This window comes from Mesitornis unicolor, unplaced genomic scaffold (genome assembly GCF_000695765.1).
Source record: "Mesitornis unicolor isolate BGI_N332 unplaced genomic scaffold, ASM69576v1 scaffold2189, whole genome shotgun sequence".
Taxonomy (NCBI): domain Eukaryota; kingdom Metazoa; phylum Chordata; class Aves; order Mesitornithiformes; family Mesitornithidae; genus Mesitornis; species Mesitornis unicolor.
In genome coordinates this window covers 77,769-94,844 of record NW_010205034.1, presented here as the reverse complement: position 1 = coordinate 94,844, position 17,076 = coordinate 77,769, and the positions used below count along the sequence as shown (strand labels likewise).

At 40.7% G+C, this 17,076-nt stretch overlaps 1 protein-coding gene across 1 annotated transcript in view; it reads left to right on the top strand.

Moving 5' to 3' along the window:
• The window catches only part of LOC104545962 (fibrillin-1-like), a gene marked incomplete at its 3' end in the record, with an annotated part of 102,873 nt that overhangs the window by 8,153 nt on the left and 77,644 nt on the right, over positions 1-17,076 (top strand). The window contains exon 4 of the mRNA XM_010191232.1: positions 1,420-1,515. Coding sequence (XP_010189534.1) covers positions 1,420-1,515 — 96 coding nt within the window. The remainder of the gene's footprint in view (positions 1-1,419; positions 1,516-17,076) is intronic.

Genomic DNA, 17,076 nt, shown 5'->3' with positions numbered 1-17,076 from the left:
TGCCGAGTGAATTCTTTCTGATCAAGACTATTAAAATAAACATCATGTGAATTCATAATAATTGGATATAACTTGATCCTGTAGTTCTCACACTACCACAATTTCCATTGACCTCTGGGGCTTTCCACTCACTAGAGCAATAGGCCATACATGTAGAGTTTACATGGGATTCAGTTTTCATCTTAGAGACAAAATTAAGCTTTTTAATACAAAGCCTTGATTTAATTTCAGGGGTTTGCTTCAGCTAATAGGCTTTAGGAATTCTGCCCATTTTGATGTCCTACTAGAGTTGATCGACATATTTTTGATTTCCTCAATCTGTCCTGAGCCAACAGCGTTCCTGGATCCACTGCTTGAAATCTCTCCCAAAATGACTCTGGTGGTCTCTTGCTCTTGGCTGGAATGCTGTGCAGGAACTCAAATATGGTTGTAGACACAGCTTTTAACCAGGGCTGTCATGTTGCTGTCTAGTGAACTATTGGTCTGACAGAGAAAATGTGTTTAGCTCATTTAATGAAAACCTTTTGTGCTCTGTCAGAATCAATGGCACACTTTACATGAACTTCAGTGGGACCAGGAATTTACCCTAATAATCTGGAAGAGGATCACATGGTGAAAGGATCAAGAATTGTATTTCTGCCTTCTCTGTGAGATATCAAGTGGATAAAAGAGGATAAATGGAAACCTTCTTTCTACTAAAGTGAATGTGAAACAGAACAAAGAATAACATTGCTCAATGAGCATCAAATTGTATTTAAAAGACCTTTCTTCATGTAAAAGTTTTGTTTTCTAATTATTTTTGAGAGCAACTGCTTTTGGAGTTTATTATGAGGAAAACTGGGTCTGAATCTAGTTACAGCACTGTACAGGGCAAGGATATGTTGGATTAACTTAGGGTAGATACTGATTACCTTTTGCTATACCAGTTGATAGCATGAATTATTTAACATCAAACAGTCTTTTACTACTGGATTGTTTTTTGGTTGCATTAGAGGAACAAACACTTTTCTGAATTTGCTTCTGAATAGGGAAAACTTCTGAGGATTTAGAGGTGAAATTTTCTTCTGCATCCTCTATCTGCAGTCTCTGCTATTTCTGTGTTTCTTTGTTGAAAGTTTGAAAGAGATGTTAATTTGAAGTTCCAGAATTGTCTAGCCATCCCAAGAAGAAAGGCTCTGAGAGGCCAGAAAAGCTGTGATTATTACTGTGTTTACATTATGCTCCCTTGAAAAGATGAATTCATGATACTAATAAGGCCAGGAAACAGGAAAAGATTACAAGTAGATTCTGGAAAATAAAGTATCCTGTCCTGCTGTGTTTACCGTGTCTACCACTTGACCTGAGCTGGTCAAGAACATACCTTCATGTATTTCTGGAAATAGCTCAATAAAGATTACTTTTGCCTTCCCTCTGATACAGCTGTCTGTGAAAATGGATGTCTAAATGGAGGGAGATGCGTTGCTCCAAACCGATGTGCTTGTACATATGGCTTTACTGGACCCCAGTGTGAAAGAGGTACGTGCCCTAAAACAGTGGGGAAAAAAGTGATGTTCCAGCTTGCTAAATGGTAACTTGAAAAGACTTAAAGAGTAATATGAAATAAAATATTTGAATAGTAATATCTTACTGCTGTCTATGAATACTTTAAAGTAGAATTAATGTTTTTGTGGAATGCAACGTAATGGATCTTTACTGAAAGGAAAACTTCAGTCTAAGAAAGTTGTGGAGATATTAGTTATGGAATAACACAAATTAAAATGGTAACAGCTTTCCGAAACGGCATTTTTCTTGAGAAAGAAAACTTTAGCATTGATTTAAAATCAAATATTCAATCGTATCTTCTTTGTGATTTGTATATATCACACGCCTTGATTGGTATGATTTTAATGGTTGGTTCTTTGGTTCACGGTAGCTTTACCAAATGTATTTTTCTTTTTCCAGGGCAAAAATCTCTGTTTATTTACTGTAACAGTAGGGTTGTGGAGCCTTTACCTATTCCAATCTATAGTTGAATCGACTGGATTTGATTTTGTTAGTCTTAAGAACGAAAATAAATTTTCAGTAGCATTTTGAGCAATACATGAACTTCATAAGGACAGATGCCAGGATGAAACACACGTACAACTGATTAAGGCCTTTCTTTTGTTTATTTTTTTGCTATGAAAACACTCCAATAGAAGAGGCGGCACATAAAAAATATCGCTAAGTGTTTTTACTCAAACTTCGATTCAGTTTCTAAGTCATCAGAAAAGCTCTTTGTATCTCTGATATATTTGCTTACCAATGGTAAGCAGCATCTTGCCTCTGTCTCTGGGCTGCTTTGTTGCGGCAGAGTTTATTCAATTCATCTTTCTATTTTGTGCAGATTTATTGTTACAAATTTTAGCTTTCATGGTGAGTCATAGCTGTTTCCAGATGAAGAAACGGCTATACCAACTGTCTTAATCTGGTATATGGATTTTTTTCAGGGTTATTAAACCAATTTAATGGTTCATTTGAGAGATAGTGAACGGTGTTTGGGTATAATCCTTCTATTGAATTTTGTAGTATTAAGATTAAAACATTTTTATTTGTTCGAGCTATCAGTGGAAATTGGAAATTCATACATACCAGTCTTACAATAGTTTACATTACATATCTGTGAACCTGGAACAAAATAGATGTTAATAACCTGATTTTGGGCTTGCATGTAGGGAGTATGCTTAGCCCATGAAGTGTCAGTCAGCGAGTGTGTCAGGTGGTCGCGGCTGTCAGTGCTGCACCTGCAGTGATGGTTCACTTCTCCATATGGGCAGCGTAGGTGGGTGATGCAGAACAGCAAATCTTGGGGAATCCAAGATAGGTAGGATGAACCAGGTACTTCCTGCACTCCCTACAGCAGATAAAATTGCTGTGTTGGCGCTGTGTGAAGTCTTGCCAGTTGTCCACTCAGGTGTTATAGAAGTAGTTCAAACTGACAGGGAAGTTCTTCTGAAGGTTGAGAAGTAGCTCTGTTCTGAATAAAGATTGAAATAATTGAAGAGAATAAAGGCTTTATAGGTAAAGAATGTACTGAATATTACTGCAAAGGCTTTGAATTTCAAACAATGGCTGCTTGTTTTCCATGGTTGAAGGGTTTGAGCCTTCAGTCCAGTGAGGAGGTGTAAAGTGCAAGTTCAGAAGAAGGTTGTTCAATGGTGCTTTTATGTTGGCAGATCTGGGGCCAGTTTGACTCATTAGGGCAAGCATTGAGGCTGAAGCCTGCTAACAGCTTCAGTCCTGTCCCTCAGGGCTGCTGCCTCGCATTGGGTGGAGTGAGAGGCTGGTGCCATGTTTGAGCCAAATCATGAACTCCCATGGATGTTACTGAGCACAGCTGAGGTGGAAATCTGTAACTGTTTATGCCTCATCCATGGGCAGCAGTTTTCATTTAGAAGATGAGTTTGATTCTATAGTTATCAGTAAAAGAGAAAATAGATGCTAATGAGCTGCAGTATTTCTGGCTAATGCTTACTGCAGTACTGAGGCCAAGTGATAGTCATGTCTTCCTAGAAAACCTCTGAAGTTTGGCTGCTTTCACAGAGATTTCCTGCAGTCTCTCTACCTAGCTGAGCTAATATGTTCCCCTCCACTAAGAAGGGTGTGGTGGGTTTTGGTCCCAGAATCACATTATGCCATCAGAAAAACTTTTTATGAAGATAGCTTTTCAAGTATAAGCTGATGTTGATCTTAGTCAGAATAACTTGCATTGTTCAACACATGCACCTGTGTAGTCATTAGGGAGTTGTCTGGCTACATATGATTTTACACATCTGTCAGCTAAGTAAGAGGTCCGTATTTTGAATCTAGCTTTGGAAAGTGATGTGGATTTGTGACACTCCCTGGTGGGCTTCTGATGTATATGTGGATGGATGCTGTCCAGTAAACTGACGAGATTCAAGCCTTGTAGAGTAGAACTGTGTCTTTATTAGAAAGAAAGAAAGAAAGAAAGAAAAAAAAAGGTGGTGTGTGAAGGAACAAAACAAAACCAAAGCATCTCTGTGTGTGGAGGGGCGGTGGGGAAGGACATTGCTCAAGAGAAATAGTCTCTTAAACTATCCTGTTTCAGAGGGGAGCAGCAGAGGCAGATTGTTGTGAAAACACCATTTCTGGATATAAATGTAATGTGAAGCGATACAGTTTTGTGGCAGGCACATTCTCCATCTGTTTGGCTGTGGTTTGACTTCTAGGTTATGCCATGCCACAGGCTAACAGTGATGCAAGTAATTTACTGCTGCGTATCACGCAGTGCTTTTCTCTGCAAGCATCAGCTAATGGTAACAGTCACGGAGTGTTTGTGGCACGTATGTCGCAGACCAAAGGATATTCCAGCTTTTGCTGCATATGTCATAGCTTAGGACTGTCTTCAATAAAACAGTGTTGAGCAACAAAATTCATGGGGGTGATTCCAGTAATCTGATATGGAAAACAATTCAAATGTTGCAGGTGGTTGAGAGTCGGTTTCTTACATCCAGAGGCAAGTTGTGTGGTTCTGTGTCTGCTGTTTTAAGTAGTTTTTCCATACATTTGGTCCATATTTGTAGTATAAATTAGCCTGATTGGTATTACTTCAGTAAATGCTGACCATATTGGTAATGAAGATCTGCAAGACTTCTGTGTAGGTCAGTAGCTTCAAACAGATGCACAATGGAAGGGCTTTATCTGGTGAAAAACCTGCTGCTTTCCCAGTGCAGCAAACTTCATCAAATCTGTGGCATGAGTATTTTTATGTATTCATTCAGTCATTCTTTGGGAGGGTAGCAGCTGGCCTTGGGCAGTTTTGGCACACAGTTTGCTTTTTTGTGTGTCTTAGAAGTGTTAATGATGGCATAAAACACTATAAACATGAGCAAGAGGAGGTTTTAGGGTCAGTGTTATCAGTGGCATTCCTCTTCATCTTCTGGGAGTGTGTACCCTGTCGCTGGTGAGATATGCGCTGTCAGAGCTGGATTGATGACGAGCACGGTCAGAAGTGGAACTGATGTATCGTTGGCCCCTAAGCTGTGGCGTGTGGTGTTTGGCACCTTTCCGGAGCAGGGGAGGCCTCCTGGGCATGCTGTCAAGTACATGCAGGTATATCATGAGTACAACAGACCCGGCTTTTCTGTGCGATAATGTTCATCAAAAAGGTGAACTTGACATAAGCTAAACAGTAAAAGTCTGGTGGAGTTGGAAATGCTTCCCACAGCTATTTCAGACACATATAAAATACATAGTCCAGAAAGGAAAATACTTCATGGGTATTGGCTCAGTTAAAATTTGAACTTCAAGGATCCCTTCTGGAAGGTGCTGAGTTCTCTGGCTGCAATCCAGTGATGGGCTTTGACACGCATTTAAATGCAAACCTGAGATGTCAATATGCTTAAAATTGTGCAAGTGCTTAAGGGCCTCGCTGGATTTTGGCTCAAGCTTTCAGAATCAGTTAAGATCTGAGAGGTGCACTCAGCTTCTAATGCATCATTTAGTCATAGTGAAAAGAAATCACAGGTAACAGAAAATGAAGATGCAAGCAAAGCAAAATTTCCCCTACTGATTAAAAATTGGGTATCATCTGTATGCCATTCGTCTTCTAATGCTGAATAACTTGAGTGGGTTACAGATTCTGCAGTTGCTTTTAGAGTCATTGAAGAGACTGAGAGCAGAGACTTAACTTATGTTCCCGTGAGGATGATTCAGAATATTGACGGCTCCTTTTATTGTCTGTAAGAGCCCCGGGGATTTTGCTGGCCATGTGAGACGGCCACATTTGGGACATGTGAAAACATCCCTATGTCATGCTCTTTATTACAGTCCAGAGGAAGAAGTAATGTTAGTTTCTCAGGGAGATCAGACATCCCTACCAGCTTTGGTAGCACTACCTCCTCTAAACTTGTGCATAAAAGCTTTCTTGACTCTGAATCTGTTTCTCTCTGGACAGCTGTATGATGACTCTTTAAGAAGGTGAATTCTGAATAATACGAAATTGTCCATTGTTGTCATCCTTGTGTTGCAAAAATGCAATGAAATGTGGTGAGTTTTTTTTCTCTCTGGATCCATTTAGTGGAACACAGTGGAAGCTTGGAATGCGTTACAGCCCTGTTTGTTTATTTGAATGCTTGTGACAACATCAGGGGCTCAATCCTGCTGCATTTTGGAGTTTTGCCACTCGCTTCACATAGGAGCAGAATTGGGCCTGATGCAGTTCAAATATTAAAAACGTACCACGTGTGTTTTGTTTTTTTCTGGACTTAGAATATGAGCAAATGATTGCTTTTCCTTCAAACAGAGTCGTTTCTGTGCTGCTCTCTTCATGGCAGGAGTTTTTGCATAATTTTTAATTATATTTGGCCATTATTAAAAGTTCCCAGAATTAATGCCACATGTGAAAATATCTTTCCCAGAGCCTCTCTATGAAAGCGCAGCCCCTGAAAGCGATCTAGAGCAGCGTAGTGCTGTGTATATTTTTTTCTTTCTAAATACTACAACGGGCAGAATGTTTTCACAAAGAGGACACTGCACCCCTTAGCGTGCCCCGTCTCTGGTATTTAGTCTAAATGGAAAGTAAATAACAAAGTGTAGATAGCAGTAGAAGTATGTTCCCAAAGCCTTATGTTGCATTTAAAGTAGTATTGCAGCATATGGTAGCTGGCAAACATTTGAATAAACTTGGTTTCTGTAGCTGTCTTCCAAGAAACACATCTGTTGACATAGACATGTAGTTTCTGCAGCCCTGTAACATGGATGCATGTACAGCACTATAGCGGCAAACCAAACGAGGGCTCCGCTCGAAGGCCTGGAATTGAGGATTCTTTCACACCGTCCCCCCCTCAGCAAGAACAGATTGTGAAAAACGGCTTCAGGCTGAAGATAAGGATGTGCAGGCACAGGGCGACATTGTACTGCCTTTAAAATAGTGTTAATACGTGTTGCCACCTGTGACATCTTTCAGTTTGAAAACAAAAAGATCATCATCAGTGTCTTGGATTACCTTTTCTATAAAAGAGACTGAGACAAACAGATGAGGAATTTTATAATTTTAAAAACTGAAGCTGCAGCTTAGTGGTGGAGAAGTCAGTCTCTGCAGAATTGTTGTGTGTGATTTAAGATGGTTTTTAGTACTTAACAATATAATCAATAGATCTCTGGATCAGAACTCAGTACTGAACTCAGTCTGTTATTTAATGCTGAAAAGCATCTTTAGGATCTTGTGTATGTGAAGGCTTTTGTCCATTGTTCTGCTCTCTGCAAATAAACCCTGTAACTGGTCCTGTGTTGCTTGCTCTATGATTTGTGTATCTCAAAATATAAAATAACAAGTTTTAAAACGTTTCTTCAGATATGTGCTTGAAGCTTAATCAAGATCCGTAAATAATTCAGTACATACGGGCTTATGTCTCTAGGGAGATGTGGGGGCTCCAACTTTTGTACATTAAACGGAACATCTACATGTTCTAAATTGAATTTTGATTTCAGTCAAACAAATCCAAATCCAGAGCTTTCATTCAATTACTTGGCAGCCCTTTCTGTATCTCCATGCTTTCTTGACTGTCTGCTAAGGGCACTGACCTTTAGATGTGCACTAAGGTATTATTTGGACTTGGTTTTGATTTGATTTGATTTTAGTTGTAGCAGTGGAGATGCATACAGATTTAATGGCAAATGGAGGAGCCCGTATTTCGATACGAATTATAATACAAACATTTGAACGAAATAGCTGCATTGTTCTAATCTGTAAGACTTGATGCTTGCATGTAGGACACTGAAGGGACTTTCATGAGAATCGGTGAGATCGTTGTGGTACTGCAGACAGCCTTGTTACTGAGTCTGACACCCACCTCCAGGTGTGCTGGCAGCCAAGAGATTCAGTTCTGCTTTCATTGCAGGCAGGGGCTGAGCCTTGCGCTGGCTTCGCTGGTGCATGGTGCTCACGGTCTGCCTTGCAGTGTCTTAATAAATGAGGACTTGAGGCCGGTGCTTTCATCGAGAGGTTTTGTTGAAGCTATAAAAAGATGTCTGTTTGTTTGGTTATGGGATGTTACATTAATACAGATAGGACTTTCATATACACAGTGCAGGCAGTTGAAAGATGTGACTTCCCTGAATGGCCTGCGCTGCCAGATCTGTGCTCTGCGGAGCTGCGGGGAGACCTGGGAAGAATCTGGTGTGTTGTATCACGAAAGTCAGATTTTTGTGTGTGCGGAAAGATTGAGTCAGCTTTTGGTGATGTGGGTTGTCATTGCAGCAGTGCTGCATTTGAGGCCTCAGAATGGATGTCTTCAAGCCATTCTTGCTCTCTTCTTAGTGGTATTAACTTAATCTGCCTCCTGATACCTGGGTCACCACAAAACTTGTAGAACATAAAATAGCTGAGCACAACTAATTTCTCATGGAGCTTTCCACAAAAAGATTATTTTTGAAATTGTTACTCCTGGAGTTGATCACGATACGGATACCTGGGTCACCACAAAACTTGTAGAACATAAAATAGCTGAGCACAACTAATTTCTCATGGAGCTTTACTCAAAAAAGATGATTTTTGAAATCGTTACTCCTGGAGTTGAACACGATACGGCGAACAAGTAAATGGAGCAGAGAACTTAACCTTATGGAACTGGTAAGCTGAAAATTGTTGCTACAGTTGAAACGGAAAACGTCAGATGTCAGTATGTGTGATACCTCAGTCAGGTTTGTGTTACGGACTTCATCTTTCCTTTGTTTTTTGAAGTGATCTAAAACTGTCATCGTAGTCAGTTCTAACAAAGAAAAGAAAGCCTCTTTAGAAACATCGTAGATCATACCTAATGCAGGGATAAACTGACAGGGCTATGTCCAAGTAAACAATTCTCCTATGTAGGTCAGCTGCAAAATGCTAATGAAAATACATCTTAAGCAGAGGTGCTCAAAGTGGTCAGTCCGCTTCTTTTGTGACATGTCAGTTTCCTTACCACCTATTTGTAACAGACTTGGTGAAATCTCTGTAAAAACTAAAGCTTCTCTAAAGTAAACTGTTACTGTTTGAAAGAGATCTCTCATTCTGTTTCAGCATAATAGTTGCGAAAATTTGTAGGAAACAACTACCTAAGAGCAGCTGTAAGGACAGTCACATTCACACTTCCAATTGGCCTTGAAAAGTTCACGAATAATGGCTGAGTGGTTTTAATATTTTCTCTTTTGGTGACAGCTTGTACGGTTTGGCACTCTAGAGAAACGCTGTAGGAAAAGAAGAGAGGCCTAAATAAGGTCTGAAAAGAAAGGAGCCCTGAGAGGAAGATCACTCTCCAAATTCTGCTCTGCTGTAAAACAGCATAGCTTTGCACTCTTTATCCAGAAAAAAAACTGCTTTTGGAAAAAGATGGAAATTCCTTATGTAAAGAAAACAAAACTCAGTATTTCTCCTTGTAGGAAGATGTGTAAAGGCTAGGGATAAGTACTTAAAAACAAGCATGAAAGTTATTAGAAGTGCCTGTGTGTACGTCCACACCTGTGTACGTGCACACATACACACACATGTTTTTATATTTTAAGAAAAGAAATACGAAATCTTGTCAGCACCTGCTTTTTGACTGTGGTCTGTTACATTTACTGTCTGTCTGCTGTGGATGTTAGCTGGGCTCTACTGGCACAGGTAGGTTAACGTAACTGCAGTCTGCTGTGCTATAGGCATAATTTCTTGGTGGTGTAATTCAGATTACAGGTCCCATTCTGAAGAGGTGGCCACTGCACTGTTTTCCTTGATCCTGAATGTCTGGCTTAGTGTGTGACTCTGTTTTTAAAAAGCATTGAACTCAGGCCTGGCTTACCAAATGATCCTGAATGTCTGGCTTAGTGTGTGACTGTTTTTAGAAAGCATTGAACTCAGACCTGGTTTACCAAACGATCTTGGTCATGTTTTGTAATGGCCCTGTCCTCGTCACTTATGTTTTTTGCAACGTTTACTCAGCGATCACCAGGAGTTTCAGAACTGTCCCCATTTACTCCTTGAGATGAGTGGTCTGCTGTGCCCCTCTAGTGCTTTTTCTTCCAACACAGAGATGCTGATAGTCATAGGGAAACAGGAGCTTAGCAGAAACCTGTGTGTTCGCAGTTCTTGTGTCCTTGGGGAAGTTGTGGCTGATGCTTTCACCCTGCACCACTACGCGCAGCGTAGGGCAAAGCTCCTGCTCTGCTGTGCTGCAGCAGGAGAAGGGTACTTGCTGGCATTGCAGCAGTGGTAATAAATTCAGTGGTATTTTGTTAGACTTACCATTTTCTTTTTTGTTTCTATGTACACAGCAATCAATTTTGGTGCTTTGTTGAAGCGCTCATAATCCTGCGTGTTTTGCATTTTGTGTGTTCTGCTGCCCAGAGGGTGTTTGTCCTGTGGCAGCGATTGAGTGAGTGCTGTGAAATGAAAGCACGTGTTATGCTGATAATTCCTAGTGTACTTGCCTAATAAAATTCTAAAAATGGAACAGTTAGTTTAAAAATATACAATAAACTGACAAAATTACAGTGGTTCGTGGGGTGCAGGATAAGGAAGGGAATGGTTTTAACTCCTAGTAACACTGGTAACTACAGAGGCACTGTTTGCACCTGACACTGGCTGTGCTTACCTGCTTGTCGCTTAAGACAAAAAGATGGGGAGACCCATTAGCTCCTTGACTGATAATTTCACCAGATTTAGGAGTAAACTGGGTCCCTCACTGACGGGAGATTTTAGGATCTTAAAAGTTCCTTTGCCTGCTTAAGTTTCTGAAAACTGCAGCAGGACACCAAGCAGTAAGCATGCAGTGCAAAGAGCATACCGTGCACTTTCTGCAAAGTGCCATTAACGTGGATCTTAAAGCAAACCACCTTGAACTCCTTCTTCAAGGGCCACTGGACCAGTGTCTGTGCTGGAACTACAGACACTGAGGTGTCCAGACGCCATAGTTCAGTTGAGCAGTACAGTGACAGAATAGTACTTGAGCTTGAAATGTTTATGAGAGGCGATAGTAAAACTAGAGAATTATAATTGTCTTGCTGGGATATGAGGAAAGCCTTTATGAGAGTCTCCATGTCCCAGTGGGACAGCATGGGTGGTAACTTGGAGAGATCTGTAAAATGGTAGTATGACAGCTTTACAGTCAGGTTAATACAGGCTTCAAAAGAAACCAGAGGTCAAAAATTACTTCTAGGTTGCAGGCTTTAAAGGCAAAAAGATGTACCATTGAAGTGGGCAGTTAGAAAAGAGGTGAGTGATACATAGCTGTGAAGGAAGGGTAAATGTTAGATTACTTGGGCTCCAACAACCTTTAAGACAAGATAGAATTTAATGATGCAGATACTATGTCTGGAATTGAGTTGCAGCACCCAGCGTGAATTATTTCAGATACTTGATTCTTGAGGTGAAGAGTAAAGGAGTTGAAAGAGCACGGTTTGAGGGACTGAAATAAGGAGAGGGTAAAGCAGGTGAGGGGGAAAGATAGGCAAGAAGAAGATGGCAGAGGGGATCCAGCCTAATAGCTTCACACATCTTGGGAAGAGAGCGTTGAAGGCGCGTTGAGAAGTTGAGGCTGCCGCTTGGACAAGGGAGACTCAGCGGAGATGTGCATTCCATTCATCTGAACGGCCCTTCTACTCAAAACACTGCGAGACACAAGCACGGTCCAGGAATGGCACATGATGAATGACTCGGCAAGCTATCTTGCTGGGTATTTAATCTGTGTGGTTATCTAAATAATTTGAAATGCTTCTCTTGGCCTGAGACAGGCTGGGCAAAATGAAGTGCCATGCATTTAAACCTTGTGCTATTTCAGCTCTTGGGTCCCAGCAGGAACCCAACAAGATATGGCTCCATGAGCGGTGATACCATATTAAACCAACAGTACAAGTTGTATCGAACTGGGTTCCAAATTCAGTACAGAAAGTTGTATTTTTAGAGGGCATTTTAAGTCTAGCACTGGCACTTCAGTCACTTGCTGCTGTCAGTACCAAACAAATGTTTTGTGCAGCTGCTGACTGCAGGGAAGGTGAGAGGTTAAATTGGGTTAGTGGAAATGGAAGATATGCAGTGGAAGGAGTACTGGTATCGGAATGAATATGAAATGTGACAGAGTATGAAATTTGTCATTAAGTAACAGAAGTGTTTAAATTGGAGGGCAAACTTAAAGTGTTCCTTTTGTAATTTTTCCCCATTTATGTGAAATTGAAATTATTTACAGAGGTCTATATTAATTTTTTCCCTTCTTAAAGGTAAAAAAAAAGATTATGGCAAATCCATCCTTGTCTCTTATTGTTGAAGCCTTCTTGAGCTACAGCCTGAGCCACCAATATGTGTTAGAATAATTCTGCTGTTCTTACTACAGTTGCTTACAGTGCTCTGTTATAAAGGGTGGAGGCACTTGGTTGTTCTCCAAAGAAAGTGAGTAATAATTGACCTAATGTACAGAGCACATGAATAACATATTCTTTTGGTAAGAAATTTATGTTTTACAGGGTGTGCTAGAGTTCACATCCCTTTTTCACATCTTCCAAAAGATTTTAAAATACTCAGCTGCTCTATTAAATTTCTAATTCAACAAATACTCAAATACAAAGTATGCATTAGATAAAGCTCTTGAGTTGAATCCAAACATTGAAAAATCTTTTAATCTGCCTTGAAAACAGCTGTTTAGAATTTTGAATAGAAATAACAACTTCCTTCAGCCTGTGTTGTTCATGTCAGCTTCAGTCTCAAGCTGAGAGGAATTTCTCTTTGTTGCTCTGATGCAAAGTCTTGCTGCTGTTGCAATGATCCGACTTCCCCCAAAACATACCAGGGGTGGTATCCTGGTCCTGTTTGAAATAAATGGTAACACTTCCTTTGAATTCAATAGAATAGAGGTGAGACTTACTCGGAAAACCTGAGGTACTTTTGGCACCTTAATTGTAGTTGTCTGGAGTGCAGCTACAGAAGCTCCTGACATCTCCCACTACTCAGAGGTTGCCACTGCTCTTCATGTTTGTCTGCTGAAGGAATTCTTGGTGAGAATTGAGTTTTTTTAGTGTCTGAAATAATTTAAACAAATTAGATGGGGTTTGTGCATATGCATGTGCAACTTCTAATCCTTGTTCGTAAGCACTTGAGTGATCTTATAAAATGTTGTGTAGTGACTCTGCATTAGATAGCACAGGTGAAATTTCTAGGCAAGGAGGCACCAAAGGAGTTCAAGGTGGCTAACCTTACAGTGAACATCAAAATAATTTGCCACTTTTTGTAAACTATTGGCAAAACCCTGCAGGGAATGGCTGACATTTATTCTACAACTCTTCGTTTTGCGGTGTTCAGAGGGTGGATTATACATTCATTTCACACACACATGTACATGCCTATCACTTGTATATTCAACATTTAGGCACTATTTTAAGCTCAGAGGTAGAAGTCTTGCGTTGTTCAGAGAGGTGAAGCCTGGGTGGAACTTTTCAGTAACTGTGGAGGTGATACAAAACCTGCTCATGTCAAGGAAAGGGACACCCAAAGACTTGGGTGAGCTTTGAATTGAGTCAGAGCTGATACGATCGAGTCTTGTCAGCCAGGTCTCAAGAAGCTGTGCAAGGTTGTTGAGAAAGCAGTTAGCTTTGTGCTAGGTTACCGGACAATGCTGTCAATCAGTAAGTCTGGATAAAAGTAAAAAGTGCTGAAAGGTGTAAGCCACAGATATGAATGTGTTTTAGCAAAGAAGACTCTGTTATCTGTGGCTGTAGGGTATGGAGGATACCATTATATGGAACGGTATTTATTTGACAGCAATGTGGGGTTTCAAGATGATGAGTAAGAAATATCCTAGTAAAGTAAATAGCAAACAAAATGCATATAACCGCTCTCAGTTCTGTAATGCAGTGTGCTTTTGGGTGCTTTTTCTCCTGTGCAGACAGGGTACCCAGGATGCCTCTTGCGAAGCAGAATGGGATCGCAGGCAGCAGCCTCGCAGCCTTGCAGAGGGGCAGCCTGATGCTCGTGTGAAAAACAAGATCGCTTTTGTGAACAAGGCTTTTAAACAGCTGTTTAAAAGTTGCTGGTCCAATTTCAAGTTCGTAATTAAATGAAATGAGGGAAAGAAAGAGACTAGCATGCTGCCAGGCAAGAGTTCCAATCCAGTGGTTATCTCATTACAAAAGTATGGGTTATATTATATTATCTTTATAATTTAGGCTTATAGCATATTCACACACTAATAAAAACTTTGTGTGGAAAGGCAATTTAACCACTGCAAGCTTATTTTATTTTATAAGACTAAATTATTTGACGCTTTAAAAACATTTTTCTAGTGTGAATGTTATTTATCACAAATGTAGTTGAAACCTGACACTTAATTATTAAAATAAATGTCCAGGCGCTTTCCTGACAAGAATGGTGTGAATAGAAGACATTATTTCTGAGAGAAATCTTACGTACCTTTTGGATATAGTACAAAATACCTCTGATAATCAGTAGGAAGTTTTGTCTTCCACTGAAGTGTCTTAAATTATGAGCTTTCTGCTGTTTTATAAGAGGTTTTTTAAAGCCACCTAAAAGTTTTCCCACAGTGCTGGTTTACAAGCAGCTGAAACTTTAGACACCGGTCAGAAGAGTCTGTTGTTCCATTAACATTGCTGTTACAATGAGGGAGATTGTACGCCCAGATTCCTACAGGTACCCATTCTGTTAAAAAATTAAAATATTTCCCCTATTTTTAAGTACAAGTTTAAGTTTGCACTGTGATTGCTAAACCTTGCAGCTTAGACAGATCCCAGAGGAACTTTGAACTGCCTTGTGCCACGTTCTGTACGCTTACCACTCTTAACTCTGCACTGCTCCCCGTTAGTAGATGGGAGCTCCCTCCTGCTTCTCTTCCTCTCATTCCTTTTGCCAGTTGCAGGAACCCCAAGGTGCTCCCCATCATGTGCCATTCTCTTGCACTCAGTCCCAAGCTGAAGTTGACTTTTAATACCTAAAGTGTCCTCAGTCTCAGCTGTGAATCTGCTTTTGGATTGAGGGGGGGCGGGAGAGTTGAATTGGACTGCTGGTGTCCTAATGGCTTAATACTTCATTCAAAGCCCAGTGAAATTAAAAGTAAAAATGGTACTCGAGAGTTTCAGTGGTGTGGGTCAGATCCCATATCCAGAAGAGTAAGGTAAGCATCGAGACATCGCTCATGTGGATGATCTGACTTGTGTTCTTTCCACGAGTCCTGATTTCTTGACAGGACTGCCTCTTAACCTCAGTTCTGGCTTTGGATGATGCTGAGTTACAGCAGGAAGACTTATTGGGGAGATAAAAAGAGCAGGATGTGATTGACAGTGGAGCTTGTTCTTCTCAGAAATCTGTGTCTTTTGCTGCTCATTTACTTACCTTTTTTGAAAGATTAATTTTAAATCTAAACATGGGAACACAATTAGGACTTGCTATGCTTTATTCTGCTCCAATCAATTGTTCAGTTGTTCTTTCAGTGTAAAAAATATTTTGGAAGACAGTATGAGTATTTATTAGAAATCCATTTGCTACAGTTTAGATTTTTTCCTTATTCAATATGCTTAATTTTATTTCTTTGGGATAGATAGGAGCTGCCTAATTTAACAGGTCAGCAGTATGTTGTCAGTGCTGATTAGGCCATTCTTCATGTGCTTTGTAACTCCCTTTTTAAGCTCATATCCTCATTTATCACTGGTCTGGTGTTTGTAGTTCCTGTTTTAGGATTATGACATTGAACTATACAAATAATATTGGGGTACATGATTTGTACCTTATTAGCTTGAAACTATCAAAGGAGAAAAAGAATATGGAAACGAGCTCTACAGCTGGGAGCAAAATGCCTTTTGGGAAAATCGATGACGAGCATCTGAGATTTGTGTAATCATTGTTCATTCATATTTGGTCACCCAGTGGTAGCTAGGGGATAACACTTCGTAGTGCATTGCCAGGTGGGATGCTGTGGTCTGCTGTGTCAGTGAGGTGTTCCTCCCGTTGCTGTCACAGTCTCGGGCATCTTTTTGCTTCTCGCAGCGTGAAGGTGAGTGCTGCCAATGCCTTTTCCCCTGCAAAGCGTGGTGCTTGCTGCAGGTCCTGGGTGCAGCCGGGACTGCTCCCCCGCTACTCGGTACACAGATTCCTCTCCTGGATGGCTTTGCCTGGCTGGCTGCTCTCTGCTCGTTGGCTCTCTGGACCTCCTTAACTGGTTAGTTGGCCAGCCTGTCCTGGCAAACCTCCCCCTCCTGGTTGGCTGGCGAAGCTCTCGGGCTGGCCGGCCTTTTCCTTCCCTTCCCCTTCCTTTTCTCTCCTTCTCACACATGGTGTCTGCTGGCTCCCACTGTTTATCTCTCCATGTCTCTGTGCCTCCCACTCATTTGTTAGATTTGCTTTGATCCATCCTGTCTTTGCTGCCTTCCTGTTTTCCTTCCCTCTGCTCTTTTGCTGTTCTGCTTCTTTGTATCCTTGTTTCCTTCACACTTGTTCCCTGAAGGCTTTCTGCTCTGGCTTTCCCCTACCTACAGGCAGCATGCATCTTTTCCAGAGCTTGCTGTCTCACTATTGTCCTTTCATCTGATCTAGCAACCATATTATTTGCAACAATTACTTACAGACCACCAGTTAATGTTATACCTTGGAGAAATGGGTTGTTTATCACTTTTTATTTCCTATAGGCATTTTTTGTAAGTTCCTTTATAAATCTAGCTTGTGCTTACGTAGAAACGCCTGTGCTAAAATCCCAACTGAAGCACTTTGTCACGCTTCTGTGTCATCTTTCCCATAATTGTGGATTCTCGAGTGTCTGTGTATTCTCTGTAACTCACTGCCATCTCCCTTAGGACTCTTAGAAATGTCACAACTCGCTGTTTTAATCCAGACATTGCAATTATAACTATAGTCTCACAAGCACTTCATTATGGTAGCGTGGAATAAGTACTTTTGGGCAGTCACAATGATGGGAAAGGAAGTGCAGAGAAAACTCATGGCAGTTCAGAATTTGCTGCTAAAGAGTGAGAGAAGGCTTAAAATCTGTGCTTGCTCCTGCCTGTTACAGTCTGTGTTCCAGAGTCCTTACTCGGACACGGATCCTGCTGGTGCTCATTGAAGTTTTGTCTGAGTTAGTACTAGAGAAA